Here is a 26,517-nt window from a genome sequence, read left to right on the forward strand (position 1 = left end):
CCCTTTTGTACTAGCATCTCAAGTGCATCAAGTTTTTTATGTGGAGGATCCAATTGAGAAAGGGGTTTATTATGCAAGAAATAAAGTCCCGGTTGATTTGTATGAATTGGAGGAAGAGAATTGTCCTAATATTGAAGAAACATTTTGGTGGGAGCCTAATGATGACATTGGCTCATCAGAAAGATTACTCGATGTCGATGTCAGATGGTCGAGAGAAGATCTCCCTGTTGATATCATTGATATGTCTTCCCTTGCACAACATTCACAAGATGTATCTATGGAAACATCGGAAGAGGAGGCTGACTTCGATGATACCGATTGGGATTGGATGGAGCCTGATGATTGACAAAGGATCTTTTGAACTTGTACAAATATATACCCTTCATCAATTTTGGTAGTGAATAATAAATTCCCTTTTATAATGATGTGAATTGAAAAGTGGACTCCGTTTACTATCTGTTATTCTCTTTCTGTTAATGTGCTTACCTTCATGTTTGTCTCTAAATTAGTGCACACACTGTATGATACATTATGTTATCTTTCTTTCGTATATTCATTTTGAGATTTTTATTGATGAGAAACTTATTAAGTCTTTTTTTCTTATATTCATATGCAGTATCCATATTTCTGCAATATCTCTGAGGAATCTTTAACTTCACAGGAGACCAACAAAAATTCAGGTTCTGGTCTTTCACTCTATCTCTTAGGTATTTTCCTTCAAATCTAAGAACAAGAAGCAAAACTTTGTTATCATGTTATTGATAAACGATATCTCTTTTCTTCTGCGTAAATAGATGCGCAGAGATTTTTTCCTTTAATTTTCCTTTGTTATAATTATGTTGGACTTCAAAATATTTGGTCTATCTTTAATTTGACCTTTGAACTTTTTCATGTTTTTATCTTCTGTTGACTGAAACTTCATGCCAAGCTACTCTCGATTTATGTATTGAGCATATTCCTCATTCATAGAATCATCACAAAATCTTGGCATTTCTAGTTACAAGTTCTGTCCAACAAAACCAGTACATTGCCTTGCTATTTTCTGACTAATATACTTACTTATTCTTGGAAACTTGCATTGAAATCAACTATCAAGACAAAACTGTGTTCACCTAGGTGTTGTTTGAGGACTATTTTGATCCATTTTAGGTGATAATGGCCTCTTAATGTTATTATTTGCTTCAATTTATAATTTGACACTCCATAGAACTTGTTTTGTGTAGATTGAGACTGTAACTAGCCAATGCATGGCCTTGAGGATTAAAAGTTGCAAAATGAACCTGTTTTGACCCTAGGATACTCAATTGTGGCCATAAGACACTTTGGAACTTGTAGCTCTAATTGTTTCACCCTAAGTCTTAAAATCAGAGACAAAATAGAGCCTACTGATGCTAAGAATTTCTAAAATGTGCTTTAACTTCTTACCTTTGTCATTTGATTTCAAGGTTGTAAGGGAAGGGCTTATGTTCTTGACCAAAGGATTAGTGTTGTTGGTGATTTTATCCTGTTCCTTCCCTGCGTCCTGTTTGCAACCTGATTATAGTGTCCATATTAGCTGCCATTGTGTCTTACACTGATATTGCTTATAGTTTATAACTGGCACCATGCTTAGGTGATCATATTTTTACTTGATTTACTAATAATGTTTAGTTACCTAGTCTTATCTATTTGTCTAAATCAAGTCTTGTCCGCTGAACCATCTCCTGCACACAAAATAGTGCCATGAACCATTTTGTCTCAGTTTTCCCTTTTCGAATTCTTGAAACTTGTCATTCTTCCTACTTGAAGTTCATTTGCACCTCTGATTTGTTTGTGACTTACAGACCATCTGTCCTGTCTCATGTTGGTTATTTATTTGCAATATTCATGTTGTTTGGTCACCTGTATCTTGTATTTTGCACTTGTATTGTTTATGGACTACTTGGTTCTCTTTACCTAATATAATCACCTATTGAACTAGGTATAGGGAATCTAAACTAGGAACTAAGGCTTCTTAAAAGGTTAAGAGTGATACTTGCTTTTGTGATGCACCCCTCCCCCCCCCCCCCCCTTCTTTTGCTTAGGAAATTTGAATTGTCTCACATACATTTTTCCTCCTTGCAAACTGTTGAACCATGTTACACTTGGCATTTCATTCCTAGCTTAGGGTAGCATTCATGCACTCATTATGATCCCATAGGTTCCTACTTGTATATGTGTTTTTTTTTTTTTGTGCAAGTTCTGGAAATAGAACAAGTTTATGGTGTCCTAGAGACTCTACTGTTAGTCTGTCAAACTTGCTATATGCTGAGGTGATTTTGAAAAACTAAAAATGACTAAAGCTAATTACAGCAAACCTTGATTGAAACCTGGAATGCTTGTTAATCCTACTGACCTGTCTTTAAGTTGTGTTTGAAAAGTTTAGAACTTGTTTGAAATGGCTTAAAACTCTGTGGTTAAGTCTGTCTTGATTATTCTATATGTCTTCTTAGAACCATGCTTGATCCCACATCCGTGTTTGGGCTTCTTAGAACAGTGTAGGAGCAGACTTGAGGTAGATTCCAATATCCTGCAAAAATATAAGTTATCCATGTGAGTTCAGCTGCTGTAGCAGCTAAGGCTCTATATTCAGCCTCTGCACTTGTACATATCTTAGTATCCTCTTGACAGCCTAAAAGTGCACAGAGTTGGGATTCTGCATGAACTGCCAAACATCACTAGGGATATAGCATGGCATCTAGATGTTGGTGTTGTGATCACCTTAGACTGGAAACATTGGCTTATGTTTTTCATTTGATAATTAGATAGGACTAGGGGATCTATATTTTGTAACACCACCTGACTTTTGGTGTAATGAGGATATCAATAGCAGAATGTGGCATGGCAAATGGAAAAAACAGAAACTAAAGGGATGTTTATATGAAGATTTAGCTCAATACATATTGGATAATATCAAGCCTCATAAGCAGCAAATAGAGATAGATAAACAAATATGAAGACACGATACCAAGGGATAGATAAACAAATATGAATACTAAATTATGTTATTTGGAGAATGGGATATAGCATGGTATCTAGATGTTGGTGTTGTGATCACCTTAGACTGGAAACATTGGCTCATGGTTTCTTCTGATAGAGTACCAGAAATCCAACTTCTCAGCAACACATCAGGTAATGAGATGGTGCAAAGAAGAGGCTGAAAGAGTGTTAGGAGTTGATGCCATTTTTTTTGGGGACTGAGTTTTAATAACCAGAGATTTTCAGTAGCGGAAGAAGATGTTAAAGCTCTGATTCCATGAGAAATCTGAGGCTATGCAGAAATGCTTTGTATTCACTGATAATACTTACAGATGCAGTGGTAGTGTATTTATACACATGCACCACTCGTATAGCACACTTCTAATGCATGAAGGAAACTAGTCTATGATAAAGTTATACACTTAACTAAACTCTAATACTTAAGCTTATCACAACTACTTAACAATAATAATAATAATAAGATTCTACTTATCCTAAGTAACCTTATCATGATCAGTGATCTTATCATGATCTTCAACATCTTCATCATGTGTTATATCATATTTTTAATAATATGTATCATGCTTATTATTTTTGTCCACCAGATTTTCTCACTTGTTCAGTCTTAGATTTACACAGATCTGGATAGTCATGAATCAACAAGGGCCTTCAACAAGAAGCAAAAGAGCTCAAACCAGAGCATATGCTAAACCTGGTTCATTGTCATCCTAGGCAAATAAAAAACGGCAATTATTAACCACAAACGAAACTGTTCAAGCTATAAGGTCAGAGAGAGATCATCTGCTAGAATTAATTGGAGAACAGCAGCCAGTAGCACCACAAGCTAACCAAAATGAGCAACTTGTAGAAGAGCAACATGTAGAGGAGCAACAGCCCGTCGCGGAGCAACAACCCGTCGAGGAGCAACAGCCCGTCGAGAACGAAATGCAAATGGATTCTACAATTCCTCCCACAAATGAACAATGTGAAGAAGGTAACACATAGCTTATGAACTTATTAAATTCATACATGACTTCTAATTTCTTACATTTTCTTTTAACTTTAGGCCCTTCGACTCAGAAAAGAAAAAGAGGCAAAACGCAAATGCATAGTGTGCATAGCCGACATGAGCGTAAATTGATCCTACTGAATAGGCTCAATCAACCTATTGGTCCTACTGAAGATGTTGTAATAGAGTTTGGTATCTTCCTCGGTACATTAGCGAGGACTGTGACCCTTTGCCCATTTGATATACTTGATTGGAGGAAAATGGACACAAAAGATGATTTATTGATATATACCAAGGTTTGAAGTTTCCAATATTTAAGTATCTGTTAAAAGTATTGTTTATGCTAACAAAATGACACAAAATTGTAGGAGAAATATGATATTCCTGAAGCTGGCAAAAAGTGGACTTTGAATGCAATTCATGCTGCTTGGAGAAGGCATAAAAGTGACTTGAAGAAACTTTGCTACAAACCAAAAGTTACTGATGAAATAATAATGGAAAAAAGGCCAGGTCATATTCCAGAATGTCAATTTAAAGAGCTCCTAGAATATTGGAAGTCTGAGAAATTCCAGGTAAAATATATTTTTAGAATACATTTGTCTTCTCTGGTGCAAGTGTCCTCCTGTCTCTCTGTCTTCTCTTTCGTTGCTGCGATATGGCTGTCATTGTAGGTTTTTTTTTTCCTTTCTCTTCTCTGCTGCAGTATCGATACTGCTACCGCTTTCTTTTTTCTTGTAATTCCTCTTCTTATCTTCTTGTCTTTGTTGCAGAAAATGTCTAAAACAAATGCTGAAAATCGGAAGAAGTTGTTGAATCCGCACACAGTCGGCAAAAAAAGTTTTGCTTTAGTCCGCAATAATTGGTGTGTTCTCTTATTTTTTTAATTAAGTCTTAACCTGTCATTTTAAGCGATTTTTTATATCCATTTTGATGTGACTAGGAAAATACCAAGGGAAATGTATCACTTAAGGAGATCTTTGTGGAAACAAGAGCAAGGAAACCCGGGCGCTTGTACAAGGAGTCAAATGAAGACACAACTAGTAAAATTGTATGTATATTATGTATTGCAAGTTTTTATTGAAATCTATTATTTATTGTTAGTTTTGTTTGCTTGAGTGCGGTTGTTGGATTTTCTTTGTTAGGCTGAAATGGAGGAAATTGAAACACAACTAAGCGCAGATGGTAGTCAGCCTGTTGATGCATACTCAGCCGTTATGGGTCCAGAACATCCGGGACGTCTAAGACTATATGGACGGGGGGTTACAAAGACTTCTTTGAAAGGAAAAGCTGGAACTTTTGAACCAACTTCAAATGCCACAAATGATGTAGTGCAAGAAATGCAAGAAAGGATCCAAAAAATGGAGGAACAAAAGAGAACTATGCGAGCAGAAGTTACTGCAGACATTACTGCAAAAGTTATTGAAAAACTCCAACGTGAAGGATTAATTAGTCCAGACATGCTAGCAGCATTGTGTGCTCCTTCACCGGGAGAAGCTACGTCTGCCCCACAAGTAGATAGCAACAATTAAGGTTAGTCTCACTTCTTCTCTGTTGCGATATAGCTAACTTAAATTGGTTCTACAAATGGCTATACAATGAACATGGTAAAATTAAACTAAAACTTTGAAAAAAAAGTTGTTGATAAGTTGCATGCACATCTGTGTGTTGCTGTATATATATCCTGCAAACTAAAAAGGATAAATTATAGCATTTTCTTTATAATTCCAAAACTGTAGAAAAGGAAATATGAAGTGTATTTTATTAGAGATCCCTAGCCAATCGAATTAGGTTAGCAATTAATGGCCTGCTTAATTTGAATATAGAGTGAAGGATTAGAGCTGCAAGTTGCAAGTAGTAAAATTGAAGTAAAAACTTGTATTAACTAGGGGCATTTCGAGAATCGAACTCGGGACCTCTCGCACCCAAAGCGAGAATCATACCACTAGACCAAATGCCCTGCTTTCGTTGGTACCCCAATCTAAATAATAGTTGGAAGTTTCATCTCAGTTTTCTGGAGTTTGTACCATTTTATGAATTAATTTTCTAGGAGGAATGACTGATGAGCATTCTCTGGTGTCTTGGGGGTCCCCTTTTCTTTTCATTTTTTAAGGCTGAAAGGTTGAGATGAAGGTATTGACAAAAGGAAAGTGAAGGAAAGAAAAAGTTATGCCTTGCACTTAAATTCTGAGATACTGTTATCCAACTCGCCTCTCATTCGAATCATGTTTCAGTGTATATGTATGTTACGTGCCCTGTTTATAACTATGTGCATACCTATTTGTATATTCGAGTAAAATAGTACATGTTTAAAGGGGACCTCATATAAGATCTGCTATAAATGAATTTAACTGATTTTCTTGATAGTTCAGTGTTTTTAAGTATCTGAATAGTCATCATGTTTTTAATATTATGTTTAAGAAGAATGGCATGTATTATTTGGTCTAACCTGAATAGTGTAGTACTATTTGCGCATCTTAAAGTTTTCGATTCTATGTGTTGTTGTTAGAATAACTACTAACTATGATAATATGCCTATCACTCCCTCCTTTATTAGCTGGTGTTGCTGCTGCTGGCCACAAACAGCTTGTTTGGCTGGTGTTGCTGCTGCTGGCCAGCTGCTGATGGCTACAGCTGTTGCGGCTGCTGGCTGCTGCTGCTGCTGTGGCTGCTGGCTGCGGCTGCTGCGGCTGCTGGCTGAGCGGAGAAATATTCATATATCATCCATTCTGTAATTTTGCAATCTTTGATTATACCAGAGATATGGCTGTCCAGTACATTAGGGTGTGTGTTTGAATAAGGTTGTCGATCAAGTGAACACTAATACCTTTGAATATGACTAAGAGTATATTCATTTCTAGTCTTGTCATCATTAGTATGTATGCATTGTAGAGATTAAATTCTTTTATGAAAGCTTTTCTAAATCATTTTTCCTTATCATTTTTTTATAGGTGGTGAAATTGATGAACAAGGGCATGAAAGAAGTGAAGATACATGATTGACTAAGGAGGATTGGGTTAATTTTTGGGAAAATTGAAGACTTGTGTGTTCCACCTCTTGAATGGTCAAACATTATCTTGATATTTTGCTTTTATGTATATTACTTGACCTCTTGGATTATTATTTTGGTATGATCGATGTTGGATCTTCTATTAGTATTTTGGTATGATCGATGTTGGATCTTGTATTAGTATTTTGGTATGACGTCGGATCTTGAATTATTATTTTGGTATATATGATGTCGGATCTTAGATTATTATTTTGGTATGATGTTGGATCTTGAATTATTATTTCGTTGTGATGTCGGATCTTGAATTATTATTTTAGTGATATCGGATATATGTGTGGTCTATATTGTGTTAACCCTCTATAGTCTGTTGCAGTAGCACCATAATATCTGTTGCAGTAGCATCATAATACTCATTGCAGTAGCACCACAATAACTGTCACGGTAGCCCCATAATATGTGTTGCGGTAGACCTACAATAACCGTTGCAGTAGAATTATAATAATTGTTTCAATAATCCTAAAAATAATCGTTGCAATATTAAATAGCTGTTGCATTAGCTCTATAACGAACGTTGCAATAGGAAGAAGCAGTAGTTGAATAGTCAGAAATGAGCGTTGCAATAGCGTTGAATAACCGATGCAAAAATCTATATTGCAACAGTTCATATCTGTTCCCGTAGAGACATAACCGTTGCAATGATCGTGAAGAGCAAACCGTTGCAATAGGATAATCTATTGCAACAGTTTTGAAAACCGTCACAATTAACCGTCATAATAGACCAATTGTAACGCAAGTTGTTGTAACAGTACCTAAAACCGTTGCAGTATCAATATACCAACGGAAAAACAAGCTACTGCAACGGTAACGGCACCGTTACCATAGACCAAATTTCTAGTAGTGGAAGTAAGGTTGAAGAAGAGTAGTTCTTGGTATATAAGGTAATAAATCTCCTCTACTAAATATATTTATGTTCGTCCAGTTCATAGCTAATTTGTGGGAATTGATGAAACAAACACGAACTTGTGAATAGAATCGTCATTTGGAAAGAGTTGAGTTTGTGAGCTGTTTTCTTATTATAATCATATGATATAAGGTTAGAATTGGTAGTAAATGACTTCCTTATCATGTTGAGAATATTATTAAGTTAAGAAAGGAACATACAAAAGGTGATATGGGTTGTACAGTTCCTAATTCCAGCTTGTCGCTCGTTATAAAGTATTATGAAGTCATTATGGATATATATGCTGTGTTGTTGAGATTTATTTTGCTGTTTGGGCTATTGTTGTGATATATAGAATTGAGAGATGGAGATACTACATATATAGGGGAGATGCTGCCCGTTTCATTTTAGGATCAAGTTATCAATTGATATACACGATATACGAAAGCCATCTAAAGTCATATATGTATTCCATTGATTATAAGTTTGGCATATTAATTGTGGAAAGTTTGTGGTTGAGTTTCTTGGAAGACGTAAGGTATGTAAGGCAAACCTTTCTTTCTTTGGCATGATTCTTGTTGTTATTCATTCTATATGTACTCCATATGATTCCATTCTTAGATGAGTAAGGTCTAAATGTTTCTTGTGATGGCTTATTAATATTGTGCTCCTATTCTGTTCCAAAAGGAACACCCATAAGGTGCCAAGTTGAATTGTGTATATGGTTTTACTAATGATTTCGAGGAAATGCGTTTTATACCAAAGGAAACATAAAGTTTGATTTTCAAAACCACTCTGCAGGGGGAGCGAGATTTCACTACATCATTTCATTTACGATTTATGTTTACATTCCATAGTATCATACCTTTGTATTGATATGATCATTTATTCTTTGGGTAGGGCAATAAGATGAAATTGAGTAGCATACAAGTTGTAAGAATTTCATTACAATTCTACCCTCAAACGTGGAAGTATGTCCTCCTAAGTCTAGTGAGATATAAATTTGATAACTTCTTATGAAAGACTAAGGCTAATAACTGGATTGTGATGAATTGATTAATGACTTATGATTTGAATTGAAATTGATATTTATTGATTGAGTTTGCATTAATATGATGGTGATATTAAGCCGGAAACGGCTGCCCGAAGGGGCCACCCTAGCTAGTCGGAAGCGGCTGCCCGAAGGGGCCATTATTGTTATGCCGGAAGCGACCGTCCGAAGGGACTATTGTGATACTAGCCGGAAGCGGCTGTCCGAAGGGACCAGTCTGTTAACATGTCGGAAGCGGCATGTGTGTTGGATTGCATTATTTACTTAGAGATTGTTTTGAGACTTCGTGTGCATATTTATGTTACTTCCAGCGAAGGCTGCATGTATTGAGTTAGATTGTGATTTCATCTCTCCTAAGTCAAATTATGATTATGATTTGTTACCACCTTACATACTCAGTATATTGTCCGTACTGACGTCCTTTTTCCTGGGGACGCTGCGTTCATGCCCGTAGCCCCAGATTGTTTGGCAGGTTAAGTGCATAGCTAGGATGTTCGGACGTCAACTGGGATTGGCAAGTTCCACCTTATTCTGGAGCTGTGATGAGTCATGTATAGACATGTATGATTATGGGTATGTCAGGGCCCTTTCCTGACTCATAATGTTCAGTTTACTTCTTAGAGACTTCTGCAGACAGTGTCCTGTGGTATATTTGTCGAGATGTCGACAAAGTGACATCAGTTGACTCAATTGTGGATTTTAAAAGAGTATGTATTTTAGATGATTTCAATTGGTTTAAAGTAATTATTTGATTGATAGTTTTCATAATCGTTATAAATATAATGATTTTTATTTGGAAAAGTTTTATGTTCTTAAAAGTTTTTGAAATGACAGGTTTGATAGAGTGAATGTCTGAGGGTTCGCTCGACTCTGATGAGATTCAGGTGCCCGTCATGCCCTACTATTGTTAGGGTGTGACAGTAATCATGAGTATAGTGTTGGGTACACTACCGAAAATGATCTAGTATAAATTGGTTGATTTTCTGTTGAGTTATGTTTGATTACGCCAAGTCACAAGGCTACGTTATTCGTTCTATTTCTTTCCATTATGCTCTAGATACGAAGGTATGGGTGTACGACTTATGATCCTGGCTGCGAAATATGTTAGCAGTCCTTGCCTATTCGTTCCCATGCCGTTCGAGGGCGAATGGTTGTTCAATTGTTATCTAATGTAATGACCCATTTCATCGCTACTTTGTAATTCGAGAAAACTCGCAACGTCGACTCTCTAATATGTCTTCGACTCAGTCATGCTTTTGGAAATCGCTAACTTGATTAAACCCATCGTACGCATTGCGTGAGATTATTAAAATTTGGGCCACCAGCCAGTAGGACCGTCGCAACAGCTAGTATGCCGCTACAGCGTCAGCGTTGTAGCAGCATGCTTATCGCCGAAGCGGTAAAGTTGATTGACCAAGGTACCGCCAGAGCGGTTGATATACTACCCTTGCGGTGCCACCGATGCGGTTCTCAGACTGCTACAGCGGTTATGTTCAGTGATGTTCCCTATTTAAGAGTTCATTTCGGGATTTGACCCCATTTTCTCAAAACCCTAAAGTCCAGCCATGTAATGACCCGTTTAGTCCTTATAGTTCTTTTTGCACTTTCGCCCGCTCCCGTGCATTGATTAGCTCCCTTTTGACCCGAGGGGACTGTTGACACGATTCCCGAGGTGTCTAGACTGGATTCGGGTAACTTTAGGGAAAATATAGACTTGAAGTGAAAAAGGGTTTACCCGAGATTGACTTTTGGGTAAGCGGACCTTCTTCGGAATTCTATTACTTCTGAGAGGTCCGGATGGTCGTTTAGAACCTGTATGTATATTTGGTTCGATTCCCAATACATTCGGACACATTTCGGGACATGGATGGGAATTGGGAATTAAGGCATTGGTGGTTGACTCGGTCAATGAGACCTACGTTGGGAATTGGGAGGCCACAGTCGCGTTCGTAACGCGTTTTTATATGGGACTAGGTATCTGCTATATGAGCAGATGGCCTCGGAAGTTAGTCAAAAAATTGGATCAAAAAGAAAAACTTAGGCCAAGTTCTGGTGTCTGGTGCTCACTTTAGCGGTCACGGTACCGCTGTAGCGGGTGACGGGCAATTAAATCCATTAAATGAGTCTTGAATGAGTCTTAGGCCCTCATTATTTCATATCTCGATATTAGAGCTTGGGAAAGCTATTCTTGGAGAAAACTTGAAGGAACTCTTGGAGGTAAAACTCTAATCCTTTACTCCTCTTTTATCACAATAATCTTAGATTTTCCCCTTCTATTTTCAATCCCTTAGAAATGGAATTTAACGGAGGGTTTGAGGAGACTTTTCCCTAGGATTATGATCGATAAATTGATAATATTGATGTTAAAATGTGATGAATGCAAGCTTCGTAAGCCCATATCTTCCATTTTTAATGCTGAATTTCGGATTTGGCGAATTAGGGTTTATATCCAATCTGGTGGGTTTTTACTTGAAATCAGATTTGGGACGATTCTTGAGTTAAATCAACAATTAATGATTGGGTTATGATTACCTAGGATTAAATTTTGTATTTTACCCGCGAATTTTTCGTTTCACCCTTGTGGGCCCGTTTCCCCAATTTCTAGGGTTAAAATGGACCTAATTGATATCATAGCAGTATTAGTATCATTCTCCATGATTTCTAATTTAGAATTCGATTATTCTTAGACTACTTTGGTTCTGAGCTTCAAAGGAAGGGCATGGCAAAAGAGTGACTTGTTGGTGTTGAGGTTCGGCAGTCCAGGTAGGTTATCGTTTACCTTAATGAGACTTCGTATAGTGAATCACATATTTAGATTATAATGTCGGAGACAGCATGCGAACCTTCGGGTATGAAGTTGGGTAGGATATTGCCTTAGGTTGGGTCCTGATATGTGTTGGGTTTAGCCACCCCGTTATGTGTGTTTATTATTCCATTTTTATGGTTGATGCTACGAGGAGTGGTAAATATCAGAATCTGTGTTAGTATTATGACAGAGATATGGTTTACATACCGTTGTTGGTATTTGCATTGTGATATATTGTTGACGTACCCGTTGTTGGTACTAGTAATATTGATATATTGTTGGCATACCCTTGATGGTATTGTGATATGATACATTGATGACGTAGCCCTTCGTGGTACTTGTGATATTGAACTTGTTTGTTGATACTTGATGTACGCATTGCACTCATTCTCACACATTCATGATGCATGGCCAATACCCGGTGATGATCCGGTATCGTTGATTGAGTAAATTGATATTTGATAAACTCCTTATTTGTGTGATTGTAAAGGCCGATGTCTAAAGATCCATTCCGGAATCATTCAATGTATGAAGGTGATGTTTGATAAACTCTATTAGTTGAGTGATTGTGAGAAGGTCGATGTCCGATGTTCAATTCCAGAATAATTGATAAGTGCATTGCATACATTCCCTCATATTCATGATGCATGGCCGATAGCTGGTAATTATCCGGTATCGATGATTGATCGACTTTTTTACTTGAGTGATTGTGAGAGGCCGATGACCGATGATCTACTCCGGCATCGTTGTTACATGGATGATGTACGGGGCATTTATGGCACATTCGAGGCCTTTTTACGAGAATTTTTACTTGTTTTTAAGCAAGTCGGTGTCTATTTAATGTGTTTTTAGTGTTTCTCAGGTAACAAAACATATTTGGAATGAAAACAGTTGAAAGTGCAGAAGTGGTCGTAAACTCAGTTTACGGAACATATTCTTAAACACGCCCGTATTCCATGGGCATATTAAAGAATAAGAAGAACCAGAAAGGCAAGCTGAGAAAATGGTGATTTACGAATAACTTTTACGGACCGTATTCTACTTTACGGTCCGTATTTCAAAGCTTATTTAACCATTCGAGCATCTAGCAGAAAGTCAATGTTTTGGAAGTTGAAACACGACTGGGCAGTTTACGGACAATAAACTAATTTACGGTCCATATCTCAAGAGATTGAAGTTGCTCAAAACTGGAAGGAAGACCTGGTCGTAAACTGGTTTACGGTCCGTATTTCACTTTACGGACCGTATGTCGTATCGACGGGGACCAAAGTGCAAATCTGCAACTTTCACGTTTTTAGAACCTATAAATAGTCATTGTAGGGTTTTAATAGTGATCAGTTATTATATTTTGATTTTTGACTTAAAACATAAAATACTCTCTAGTTTTTGAAGGTTCGAACATCAAATCAAGTATTATCAATTCCTCTTTTCTTCCAAAGTAAGCAATTATGAATTCTTCAATTTCTTATTTCTTGTTCTTTGCCTTGTGTAGCTAAATTCCCTTACTAGGGTTGTGAAGCCAATGATGGGTGTTGTGTGATTGGGTTGTGATTGATATACACATAATGGATTATTAGGGTTATTTATTCTTCATTCTTCATTCTTCATTCATAATTAATGGTTGCAAACATTGATTAAAGCCATAAACCTTGATTTATTTGGGAAAATAATTAGGGTTGGTAAGAATAAATAACAAGGACTCAAAGCTTTGAACTTTGTTTAATAAATTCACTTAGGAATAAGAAGAATTTACTTGGCATGACTAATCGTTCTTCATAGTTACTTTCTTATATTTGGGAAAATCATAGAAAGAGATAATCTTTATTTATTGGGAAATAGTAGAGATTCATATAGAGATTAAGTGCATTCATATAATGATCCATTAGAAGTATATCGAGATCAATACCCATGATCATACACTCTATCTAACAGGGACACAACCTTACTTTCTTTTACCATATATCCACCTAAGCAAGTAGATAGCAATTGGTCATAGAAAACCCAACTATTACCAAAATCATTGGATTAAAAAATTAGACCTAGACTTAGCATCCTACGACTTTAGCAACCTTTTCGCACCATATTCCCTGTGGGATTCGACCCCAACATTTTTGGGTTACTATATTTGACAACGTCCGCGTTATACCATTAATAGGTGTAATTTGAGCGTATCAAATTTTGGCGCCGTTGCCGGGGAATACGGTTTTGAAATTACTAAATAGTGTTTGCTTTGATTGAAGTCTTTTGCTAATTCCATCACAGCTTGTTTGCTATTCTGTGTAAACCAGGTGAACATGAATCAGAATCAGCAAAATCAACGTGCTGGCAACTAGGGGAATCAGTTGAACAATCAGGCGAATGAATCAGATGATGTGAATATTTTCGCTGATCTTGTTCCGGAGGAGGACTATGCATCTGCTATTGTTCAGCCTCGAGTTGTAGCTGCTAGCGTGAAAATTGACTCCTCTCTATACCAGTTGTTGAAGCTTGAGGGATACTTTCGAAACTCGACTGAGAATGACCCTCAACGTCATTTGCAGATTTTTGTGGATGTGTGTGCTAATCACATCCAGAACAACGTTCCACAAGTTGCTATTCGGTTAAGGTTATTCAAATATTCCTTAACTGGGGAGGCAAGAACATGGTTTGAGAAGCTGCCCCGAAATTCAATTTCTTCATTGGCGGAGATGGTGACTGCTTTTCTCACAAAATGGTAACCCCCTAGTGAGAAGGCTGAAATTCGTGACAAGATCTATGAATTTAAGCGGCGACCGGGGGAACAACTATATGAAGCCTGGGAGAGATTCATAGAGTATTTGCAGAAGAGCCCGAATCATGGTTTTTCGGAACACATATTAATGGGGAAGTTCTACCGAGGGCTAGATCCAATGATGCAGTCAGTTGCTAATAATGCAGTTAATGGTTGTTTCATGAAAAAATCTTATCGATGAGTGACCAACATACTTAACAAGTTGACGACTCATAATCAGGCTTGGCACCCAAACAATGCTGATGTGGTACCATATGGTAGTGCTATGATCAGTAAAGAACAATCAAGACACCCAGCAAACATTGGCAAAACTTGCAACAAATATTTCCTTGCTAACGAAGAAGTTTGATGAATCCCAGATCAAGAAGGTAAATGTTTGTGAGGATGATACAGTTTTGCCAAAAGGAATGTACTATACTCAAGATGGTCCGTTCCATGATGGGCCACCTATGCAGGTTGAAGATGCTAATTATGTTAATAAATCTTAAAGGGGTTACCAAAGACAAAACTACCAAGATGGTTATCAGAACCAGAATCAATAGAGACCTCAGCAAGGTCAAGGTGCTTATAACAACTCTGGGAACTACAACAATAATTATGGTGGTGCGAACCAAGGGAGCTACAACAACAGTAGCAATTTAGGGAACAAGATTTCTAATCCTTATATACCACCGAAAGGATAGTCAACAGAGCAAGGTAGTTCGAAGGATGAATCAATGCTTGAGAAGATTCTGGCCAATCAATCTAAGTCTGAAAGGACTTTATCTGGGCTGACAGAAACAATAGGTTCCCATACAACAGCTATTCAGAAGCTTGAGTCACAGATGAGGGATATTTCTAGAGAGCAGCACCCTCCTAAAATTGGAGGACTTCCGAGTGACACTATTCCAAATCCAAAGAATAGGGGAGGCGGTGTAGACCGTGTGTTTTCCATCACTACCAGGAGTGGTAAAATACTCTAGGGGGCTGATAAGAAGGTGATTGATCTTGAGCCGATAGATAAAGAGGATGAGGTGCAGTCTGAAGCACCCATTATTATTGATGAGAATCCTACTGACAAGAAGGAAGATGATAACACAAGCAAGCAGACTGTAAAAGGGGCTCTCCGCCCTTTGATGCAGCTTTTCATATCTAAACCTCCCTTTCCTCAGAGGTTGGTAAAGAAGAAGGAAGATGCTAAGTTCGAGAAGTTTTATGATCAGTTGAAGTAGTTGTCTCTAAATTTTCCCTTCTTGGAAGCTGTCAAGGAGATACCCGATTTAGCTAAATATTTGAAGGATCTGCTGACCAAGAAGAAAATGGTTCAACATGAAACCATGAGTTTGACTCACACTGTGAGTTCCATCATTTCAATTACAACTGTTCAGAAAAAGGGAGATCCTGGGGCGTTCACCATTCCTTGTTCTCTTAGGCACCATGATTTTGCTCGTGCTTTGTGTGATAATGGGGCGAGTATTAAATTGATGCCCCTTTCTATATACAAACAATCAGGTTTCGGGATGCCAAGGCCGACTACTATGAGGTTACAAATGGCTGATAGGTCTATCAAAAGACCTGTTGGGGTGGTTGATGATGTACTTGTGCGGGTTGGTGATTTTATGTTGCCCGCTGATTTTGTGATTCTTGACAGTGATGTCGATCGGGACATTCCTATTATTCTGGGGAGACCTTACCTTGCTACAGGGAGAGCTCTGATGGATTCGGAGAAAAATGAAATCAAGTTCTGAGTCAACGATGAAGAAGTGACTTTTCAGGCTAGCAAAGGGATGAAATGACCAAGGGCTTACGAGAGTATTTCGGTAATTGATTCATTTGATGTTGTTGATGAAGCAGTGGAGTTCAAGATGGAAGAAGAAAGTTTGGGTGAAGCTCTAGCTGGTATTCTTGTGAATTTCGATGGTGAGGACATGGAAGGCTATGTGGAGACAGTTAATTCACTTGTTGGGTTGGGTTCATATTCATACCACCCAAAGAAGCTAAATCTTGATCTGGAAAATAGAACAACTCCTCCAGCAAAGCCTTCGATCATTGAGCTACCAAAGTTGGAACTTAAGCAGCTCCCATCACATCTGAAATATGAGTTCCTTGGTCCGAAAAATACATTATCGGTGATTGTTTCATCCCTATTGACTGAGGAACAGATTTTACAGCTTTTGGAGGTGTTGAGGGAGTATAGGCGTGCTATTGGTTGGACCATAGCAGACATTCGAGGTATTCCATCTGGGATCTGTGAGCACAAAATCCAATTGGAGGAGGATAGCAAACCGAGTGTAGAGCATCAGAGGCGACTGAACGAGAATATGTAAGAGGTCGTCAAGAAAGAGATCATAAAATGGTTGAATGCGGGCGTGGTTTACCCAATTGCTGATTGTAAATGGGTGAGCCTAGTCCAATGTGTTCCTAAGAAGGGCGGTATCACTGTGGTGCCGAATGCAAAGAATGAGTTTATCCCAACTAGTACCGTAACCGGATGGAGAGTTTGCATGGACTATCGCAAGCTCGAAACAGCCACATGCAAGGACCATTTCCCTATGCCTTTTATTAATCAAATGCTTGATAGGCTAGCGGGGAGTTCCTACTATTACTTCCTTGATGGTTATTCAGGCTACAATCAGATCAACATTACTTTGGAAGATCAAGAGAAGACCACTTTTACTTGTCCTTATGGGACGTTTGCATTTACTCGGATGCCTTTTGGTTTGTGTAATGCACCAGCCACTTTTTAGAGGTGCATGATGTTAATCTTCTCTGACATGGTAGAGGAATTCTTGGAAGTATTCATGGATGATTTCTCTGTTGTGGGGTATTCATTTGAAGATTTTCTTGGCCATCTGGGTCAAGTGCTGAAAAGATGTGAGGCGACAAATCTCATGCTAAATTGGGAGAAATGTTATTTTATGGTGAAGGAAGGGATCGTCCTTGGTCACAAAATCTCTGAAAAGGCAATTGAGGTCGATCAAGCGAAAATTGATGTGATTGCAAAACTTCCACCACCTATCTCAGTCAAAGGTGTCCAAAGTTTCTTGGGACATGCTGGGTTTTACAAGCGCTTCATCAAAGATTTCTCCAAGATTTCTAACCCAATGTGCAAGCTTCTTGAAAAAAAGGCTAAGTTTATGTTTGATGATAAGTGCCGGAAGGCGTTTGAGGAGTTAAAAGAGCGTCTCACTACGACTCCTATTATTGTTGCTCCTGACTGGTCCTTGCTATTTGAACTGATGTATGATGCTAGTGGTTTAGCAATAGGTGCTGGGCTTGGGCAGAAGCGCAATAAAATTATGCACCCGATCTATTATGCAAGCAAAACACTAAATGCTGCCCAGATGAATTACACAGTGACGGAGCAAGAGCTGCATGGCATTGTGTTTGCCTTTGAGAAATTTTTGGCCTACTTGTTGGGGTCCAAAGTAGCGGTTTACACTGATCATGCAGCCTTGACATACCTCATGGCAAAGAAGGAAGCAATTCCACGACTTATCATATAGGTGCTATTGCTGCAAGAGTTTGATTTTGAGGTGAAGGACCGCAAGGGCACTGAAAATCAGGTTGCTGACCATCTTTCTCGGCTTGAAGAAGCTGGGAGACCTTCTGATGAACTAGATATAGATGATGCTTTTCCAGATGAGAGGGTGTTGGCTATGTCAATGGAGGTAGCACCGTGGTATGCTGACATTGGCAATTATTTGGTAACAGGCATAGTTCCAGAAGATATCAAAGCTTACCAAAAGAAGAAGTTCTTGCAGGATGCTCGGCAGTACTATTGGGACGAGCCTTGTTTGTTCCGAACATGCGTTGACAATAACATTCGGCGCTGTGTTCCGGAAAGTGAAGTGATGGCGATTTTAAAGACGTGCCATGACTCTCCTGTTGGGGGTCATCATAGTGGTAATCGGACTGCAGCTAAGGTACTTGAATGCGGTTATTACTGGCCGACCATCTTTAATGATGCTAATTTATTGGTGCGGTCTTGTGATCAATGTCAGAGGCAAGGGAATATAGGCAGAAGGCAAAAGATGCCTATGAATTTTGTTATGGAGGTAGAAGTGTTCGATGTCTGGGGGATTGACTTTATGAGACCCTTTGTGAGTTCAGGTGGCATGAAATACATATTGGTTGCTGTGGATTATGTGTCAAAATGGGTAGAAGCTGTGGCTTTACCTAATAACGAAGCCAAGAGTGTCATGGGGTTCCTCAAGAAGAATATATTTACTCGCTTTGGTACTCCGAGGGCTATAATCAGCGATGGTGGATCCCACTTTTGTAATAGAGCTTTTGCAGGTCTGATGGAGAAATATAGGGTAAAACATAGGGTGGCAACACCTTCTCATCCTCAAAAAAGTGGGCTAGTTGAAGTGTCCAATAGGGAGATTAAGAGTATTCTAGCAAAGACAGTGAATGCAAATAGAACTGATTGGGCCCGCAAGCTTGATGATGCTCTATGGGCATACCAGACGGCTTTCAAGACTCGGATTGGAACTTCACCCTTAAAGCTTGTGTTCGAAAAAGCTTGTCACTTGCCGGTTGAACTTGAACACAAGGCCATGTGGGCTTTGAAGAAATTGAATATGAATTGGGAGGAAGCGACCAAACTCAGGTTGTTTCAACTAAATGAGATGGATGAATTCCGGTACCAAGCATATGAGTGTGCAACACTATATAAAGAAAGAATGAAGCAGTACCATGACAAGAAAATCCTTAAGCGAGAGTTCTACAAGGGTGATCCTGTCTTGTTGTTCAACTCTCGGTTGAAGTTGTTACCGGGTAAGCTAAAATCAAGTTGGTCTGGTCCGTTTGATGTGGTAGGCGTTTCACCCCATGGAGCGATTGAATTAAAGTCCGGAGATGGAACTCGAACATTTAAGGTGAATGGGAAGTGGTTGAAACACTACCACGGGATGGTTTCGGAAGATAGAATTGTTGACAGATACTGGCTGAAGCACCTCGGAACGAACAATGATCTGGTGTACGCAGATAAGGAGTAAATGGCCACCACCGTCGTGCCGCGATGCTAAATCAAGCGCTTCTTGGGAGGCAACCCAAGTGTAATGTTTATTTTTATTTTGTTTATTTTTTATTACATATAGGGTAATGGTTGTTTTGGAGCAGGAATATATTGCAGAAAATACTGCTGAATAGCAGGTAAGTTAAGTAGTAAGAGACTGTTTCACAACATTGCAAAATATGCCTGTAGTTTACGGACCGTATTTCATAATACGGCTCGTAAAATTTGGTGTATTTAACAATGTCACGAAACAGTAAGGACTGTAATGCAACATGAAAGTTTACGACCATGGAAGACAGACCGTATTGTGAAATACGGTCTATAAATCTGATCGTAATCTTTCATGAGACAATACAGTGTACTGCCCCCATTAAATACCTCAAAATACAGGCTGTAAATCACTTTACAGACTGTATTAAAAAAATAAAAATAAAATAAACAGCGCAACCATTTAAAACACGGGTAGAGAGACAGCAGTTATAACCTTTAAACTTCATACCACACGATCCAAACCACATAACTCCCTAACTTCATAACTCCTTTCTTCCGATCACAAACCCACGATTTCCCACCAAAAACCCATCATCTTCCTTTTTCTAGACTCCATAAATACACAACTCACTCCCACAAAACTCAAAATCTCTCTACCCTAGGTCGAAAATTGGTTGTTATTGAAGTTGTTCTCTCAAAGTCCTTCAAGTTATCATCTATTAGTTCGTCATTAAAAAGGTATGATTGATACTCGCCACTCTTATTTTATTCCATTGAGTATGCACTTGGTGGTAAGTGTTGATTAGGCTAGGGGTTTGTGCAAATTAAGTGTTTACTTATCTTGGTTAATGATCTTGTGTGGGGATGATAGTATTTAATTCATTGAATTATTTTGGGAAGTTGGTAATAAGACCCAAATGGGTTGGAGGGCATTCCATGCCTTGGAATTCAAAGAATTTGAGGTTTTTATCTGCCCACCAATAGGATGACTTGTGAGCGATTAATGAAAAATTGGTTGAAAATCGAGTGAAGTCTGAGTAACCTAATCTCCAAAACAATGTGAAACCGAGATGTGTAACGAAATCCAGAAATCAAAACATGTTCTATGTCTGTGATGCAAAAAACGATCACACTTTACGGACCGTATTTCAGTTTACGGTCCGTCTTTAAGCATTTCACTGAGGGACAGAAAGGTCTCTAAGAAATGAGCACTTTACGATCTCAGTTTACGGACCGTATTTCAATTCACGGTCAGACTTTTGAGTTTACAGTCACAGACAGAACACAGTTTTTATGCACAGTTAGTTTGTTCTTATTTTTGATCGGATGTTCCATGGTAGCTAATATGATGTGTCTTTTTCGGGAATGGGTCAGAAAAAGAGTGCAAGGAAAGCGGGGGCCAAAAGCACAGGCACAAGAAAGAAAGTGCACTCGGATTCGAAGTTGATAGATGAACCCTCCAATTCGGACGGGGAAAAATTTGGATCCGAGTGCACAGAAGTTATACCGCCACCAAAAGTCAGGGGGGCCCCCCACGCAAGGCACATCGGCAAGGCCATCACAACCCCCACCTATGACCCCGTCCATGTCTGTGTCGGAAGCCTCCAAGTCTAAAGAGGGGGATTCTGATGCGGAAGAATCAAGTAGGGGGCAGCCCACCAAACGGAATAGGAGAATGGCTCAGCGGGGCCAAGTGCTGGTAATGCTCAGGATGATGGCACGCCACCAGAGGGTCGTAAACTAGTCGTCCGGACCAAACGGCTGGAGGAAGAAAAACTTTGATTCTCGGTCAAAGGGTCAAGAACTTGTATGACCAATGGATGGCTGAGACAGAAACTGGGGGACAACAGTAGAGGAAAATATTTGAGGAGCGGCGACTGATTTTCGATGGTGTTGCGGCTCATCCACAGTTGGACGATACCATCAAATTGTACAAGCTGGATATTTTCACTCATGAACTAGGTGACTATGCTCCGCACGTTGTGAGGGAATTTTATACCTCATATGGGGTTGTGTTGATGTCTATGAAGAAGCCTAGTCGTGCTTGGCATCAAACACCTATTTTGGAGAATGTGACAGTCCAGAACTCACTTGTCGATATTTCCTCCAAAACCATCAACAAAGTTCTATTTGGAAATGATTTTGTGGCGCCTACCGATCTAAGCCTATTCCTAGACAAAAGAGAAAGGAAAGACAAGAAATCTGTGAGAGAATGGACTGCTGCTATTATCACATCTGAGCCACATAAGCAAAAATGGACAAATGATGGGCGAGTAAAGATTGCTAAAAGTTGCTTGTCCACGGAAGCTAAACTTTGGTGGATGTTGCTTAGGTACAGGATCACTCCAACCCATGCGGATAATACCCTCTCCACCAGTCAGGCAGTCACTATTGCCACGTTGATGTCAAAGTATCTGATGAATATTGGAGAGCTCATTGCTGAGGAACTGCATGTGCGGGCACACAAGCCCAACCAGAACATGGTATTTCCGTGTCTTATCACAGAATTGTGTAGACGGGCGAGGATATTTCACCTTTCGGAATAGGACGACACCATCACAGCTGCCCGTATGGGAGATTAGAGGAAGAATAATGTAAAGGGCAAGAAGGACCAAGAGGCAGATCAGTCCGGTGATGATGACGACACTCAGTTAGAGTTGAGTCCGAGCCATGCTTATGGGACTGACCCAGTAGAGTCCGAGATTGGTGCTGCTACTACGGAGATGGATGCTCCCACTACAGGTGTCCCAGATACCATAGATGCACTGGCTTTTGCTGCCGAGATAGGTGTTTCTGACGCGAGGCCTCCACTACCATCTCCAGCCACACAGGGCCCTCCTTCGGGGTCTACCACTGCCGCTGAGATAGCCGAGCCTGCCGATCCAGAGCTGGAGTTGCTTCACTTGAGCCATGCTAATTACAGCCAAATTGCAGTCAAGGCAGTGAGGGCTGAAAGGCAAGTAGGAAAAATCTTGCAACAATTTAAACTAAAAGTGATAAAAATAGTGCAGCAGTTGGTTACAGAGGCAACCACAGAGATCCGTGCGGAATTCGAGAAAAAGCACGAATTGTATCAGGCTAGACTGGATAGTTTTGAGTTGAAATTGTTGACTCGCGAGCAGACCACACCCGGTAGGGAGTCTGTCTCATTGAGGGGTGAGTTAGATAAGTTGAAGAAGGAGCTGGAGGCACTCAAAGCGCAAGGTATGGTGGCCACACCAGTGCCAGCACCACGTTCCATTTTGCCTCATACATTTAAAGTGCTGGATCTGATGGATTTTGAGGAGGAGGCGGAGGATGCTGAGCCCCGTGTGCGAGATACAGGCAAGAGGGTCCGTGAGGCATCGGAGGCCCCAGATTAGTTGGCCAAGAGATTAAAGAAAACAGAGGAAAAGGAAATGCAGCAGGCCATTTTTGAGTCATTGGTTGAGCCGCAGCGCCGACCAGGAGAGTCGACTAGTCAGCCGCCGGATGCAGCGGGCCATTCGTGAGTTTCGCCTAGCACATAGGGTGCCAAGGTACTAAATCTGTCCCTCATTCTTATAAGTGCTGCACTGAGACAATGCTTACTTTTTTGTTGGGGGTGGGAGTGTTGGCACTAATGTAGTGTAGATATATGTTTAGGAACCCCCTCGGCTTTTCTTTGCCAGAGTACTTTTCCTGAGGGGTGTTGTTTTTGTTGAAACTTGCATGTTTAAGTTGTTGCTTAGGTTGAATAGAGTAGTTTTGACTTAGTTGGTGTTGCTCTTTAACTAAAAGCAGGAGGTTATGGTTTGTGGAAATGTTGGATCCCCTAATAAAAATATTTTTTGGCGCATACTTAGAACAGTTATTGGTTGATATGATTGATTCTTTATATGACATTATGATTATTGGGGTATTGTGTGTGACAAATGACTACTTAGCAGGTCACAAGTGTAAAAATGATTGTCCTTATGCCAATGTGTGTGTGAGTTGTTAGTTTGATTCTGTTTATGCATGTATAATCTAGAACTTGCCCGGTTGGTCTTGTTTGAAATCCGAAAGTTAGTTTGGTTATGAAATGTTCTTAGGCTTTCTTCGTGTAAATAGTCACTTTGCCTAAATAAGCCTTACCAAAAGCTGAAAATATCCCTAGTTTCCCGTTTTGAGCCTTTTGACCTTTTTCTTGGCTAGCCAAATATGAAACCTCACCCATTGTGCAATTTATCCATCTTCGCACCCGTTCCCTCCTTGATGCTACTAGATAAGATGAGGCAAAAGACCTAAGTTGGGGTTGAATTCAATGTGGAGTAAATGGTAAAAACATAAGTTTGGGGGTCGTGTAGTTTACTAGTAGAGATTCGATGTGGTAGTTGATTATATAAAAATAAATTATCAGAAAATTGTAACACAAAAAGAATTGTAAGTTAGTTAGGAATAAAACCACACCGAGGTCGAAAACATGAAGGAAAATGAAGGGTTTGGAAAGAAACGAGGTGAATTAAGGTAAAGAAATGTTATTGTGTTCAAGGAGGGTGAGTCACTAATATCCAAAATATATCCTACCCGTCCTTAAGCCGAAACTACAAGCCAAAACAAGTCCTAATGTGATCACAACTGAACGAGGCTAGGATGAAAACATAGAAAATAAGGGCAAGCTTATGGTATTTGCATGTGTAGATATGAAATTCTTTGTGAGTGTGAGTGTTTTTCTCTTCTCTTTCGTCGTTGTCCCATCCTTGTTGTATATAGTTGCATTGGGACATTCTTTGGTTTATGTGAGGGCATAAGGATGAGAATTGAGCAAAATAAAGTGGCCGCCTAAAGTAGCGTTTGTGTGCATCATAATATGTTCGAAAATGTAGTGTCATGCATTGAAGCTTCATTGTTATTCATAGCATTCTTGAGTTGTGTATATTGTTTTGAAAAGAGAAAATGGGGATGGTCCTTTAAGAAAACGTGCATGCCGGTAGTTGAGAGTCAAAACCAATGTAGACATTATTACTCTGTGATATCTAGGTGTTAGATTGAGTCATTGTTTTGTATGGCTTGCTTGAGGACAAGCAAAGACTTTAAGTTGGGGGTGTTGATGTGTCAGGCATATATGACACATTCGAGGCCTTTTTAAGAGAAGTTTTACTTGTTTTTAAGCAAGTCGGTGTCTATTTAATGTGTTTTTAGTGTTTTTCAGGTAACAGAACAGATTCAGAATGAAAACAGTTGAAAGTACAAAAGTGATTGTAAACTCAGTTCACGGACCGTATTCTTAAACACGCCCATATTCCACGGGCATAGTAAAGAATAAGAAGAACTAGAAAGGCAGGCTGAGGAAATGCTGATTTACGAACAACTTTTACGGACCGTATTCCACTTTACGGTTCGTATTTCAAAGCATATTTAACCATTCCAGCATCTGGCAGAAAGTCGAAGTTTTGGAAGTTGAAAGACGACTGGGCAGTTTACGGACCGTAAACCATTTTACGGTCCGTATCTCAAGAGATTGAAGTTGGTCAAAACTGGAAGGAAGACCTGGTAGTAAACTGGTTTACGGTCCGTATTTCACTTTACGGACAGTATTTCGTATCGACGGGGACCAAAGTGCAAATCTGCAACTTTCATGTTTTCAGAACCTATAAATCGTCATTGTAGAGTTTTAATAGTGATCAGTTATTACATTTTGATTTTTGGCTTAGCACATAAAATACTCTCTAGTTTTTGAAGGTTCAAACATCAAATCAAGTATTATCAATTCCTCTTTACTTCCAAAGTAAGCAATTATGAATTCTTCAATTTCTTATTTCTTGTTCTTTGCCATGAGTAACTAAATTCCCTTACGAGGGTTGTGAACCCAATGATGGGTGTTGTGTGATTGGGTTGTGATTGATATACACATAATGGATTATTAGTGTTTATTTATTCTTCATTCTTCATTCATAATTAATGGTTGCAAACATTGATTAAAGACATAAACCTTGATTTATTTGGGAAAATAATTAGGGTTGGCAAGAATAAATAACAAGGACTCAAAGCTTTAAACTTTGTTTAAAATATTCACTTAGGAATAAGAAGAATTTACTTGGCATGATTAATCGTTCTTCATAGTTACTTTCTTATATTTGGGAAAATCATAGAAAGAGATAATCTTTATTTATAGGGAAATAGTAGAGATTCATGTAGAGATTAAGTGTATTCATATAATGATCCATTAGAAGTATATCAAGATCAATACCCATGATCATACACTCTATCTAATGGGGACACAACCTTAGTTTCTTTTACCATAAATATCCACCTAAACAAGTAGATAGCAATTAGTCATAGAAAACCCAACTTTTACCAAAATCATCAGATTAAGACATTAGACCTAAACTTAGCATCCTACGACTTTAGTAATCTTTTCGCACCATATTCCCTATGGGATTCGACCCCAACCTTGTTGGGTTACTATATTTGACAACGTCCGCGTTATACCATTAATAGGTGTAATTTGAGCGTATCAATGGCCGATTCCGATGTTATTCCGGAATCATTTTTAGTGCATGGGCTCTGCGGGTCCCCCAGGGTGGTGCCGGTGAGAGCCCCCCTGGGAGCAATTAGCCAGGGTCCCGTCTGTCTGTTGGGCAAAGACCGGGATGGGTGGAACTTAGACTTCGCGAGTCACACTGGGTTGTGATACCGAGACGTCGATATTTCCGTCCGGAGTACATATGTACACCTCATTTACAGGGCATTACATCTCTTGCATTAGCTTGATTTCGATTCGTGGTGATTGATTGTGATGATTGGGTTGGATATATATATTTCGGACTTGGTGTACTTGGGTTTAGAGGCTTTACGTAGGCGATGACGAATACTTGGTTGTGATCTTATTATCTTATACTTGTTGGATTCCTTGCTATCTACTTATTTTCTGAATTATGTTATCTATGCTTTGTCGGCCAATGATGCCTACCAGTACTGTTGTTTGTACTGACCTGGACTTG

General features: G+C 39.1%; 1 protein-coding gene and 2 non-coding genes across 3 annotated transcripts; 1 reads left to right on the forward strand and 2 right to left on the reverse strand.

Moving 5' to 3' along the window:
- The first annotated feature begins 3,020 nt into the window (after window positions 1-3,020).
- LOC132610578 (uncharacterized) lies at window positions 3,021-5,535 on the forward strand. Its single transcript, XM_060324902.1, has 7 exons — window positions 3,021-3,161; window positions 3,730-3,991; window positions 4,064-4,302; window positions 4,375-4,578; window positions 4,777-4,830; window positions 4,947-5,054; window positions 5,149-5,535. Exons 1-7 carry the CDS (start codon window positions 3,021-3,023, stop codon window positions 5,533-5,535), a joined length of 1,395 nt encoding a protein of 464 aa, XP_060180885.1.
- Window positions 5,536-5,891: 356 nt separating this feature from the next.
- TRNAP-UGG (transfer RNA proline (anticodon UGG)) lies at window positions 5,892-5,963 on the reverse strand. The gene has a single exon. It is a non-coding gene; the product is annotated as a tRNA-Pro (tRNA).
- Window positions 5,964-14,546: 8,583 nt separating this feature from the next.
- On the reverse strand, window positions 14,547-14,652 carry LOC132619259 (small nucleolar RNA R71). The gene has a single exon (XR_009574638.1). It is a non-coding gene; the product is annotated as a small nucleolar RNA R71 (small nucleolar RNA).
- Window positions 14,653-26,517: the final 11,865 nt, after the last annotated feature.

Source organism: Lycium barbarum, chromosome 1, assembly GCF_019175385.1.
Source record: "Lycium barbarum isolate Lr01 chromosome 1, ASM1917538v2, whole genome shotgun sequence".
Lineage (NCBI taxonomy): Eukaryota > Viridiplantae > Streptophyta > Magnoliopsida > Solanales > Solanaceae > Lycium > Lycium barbarum.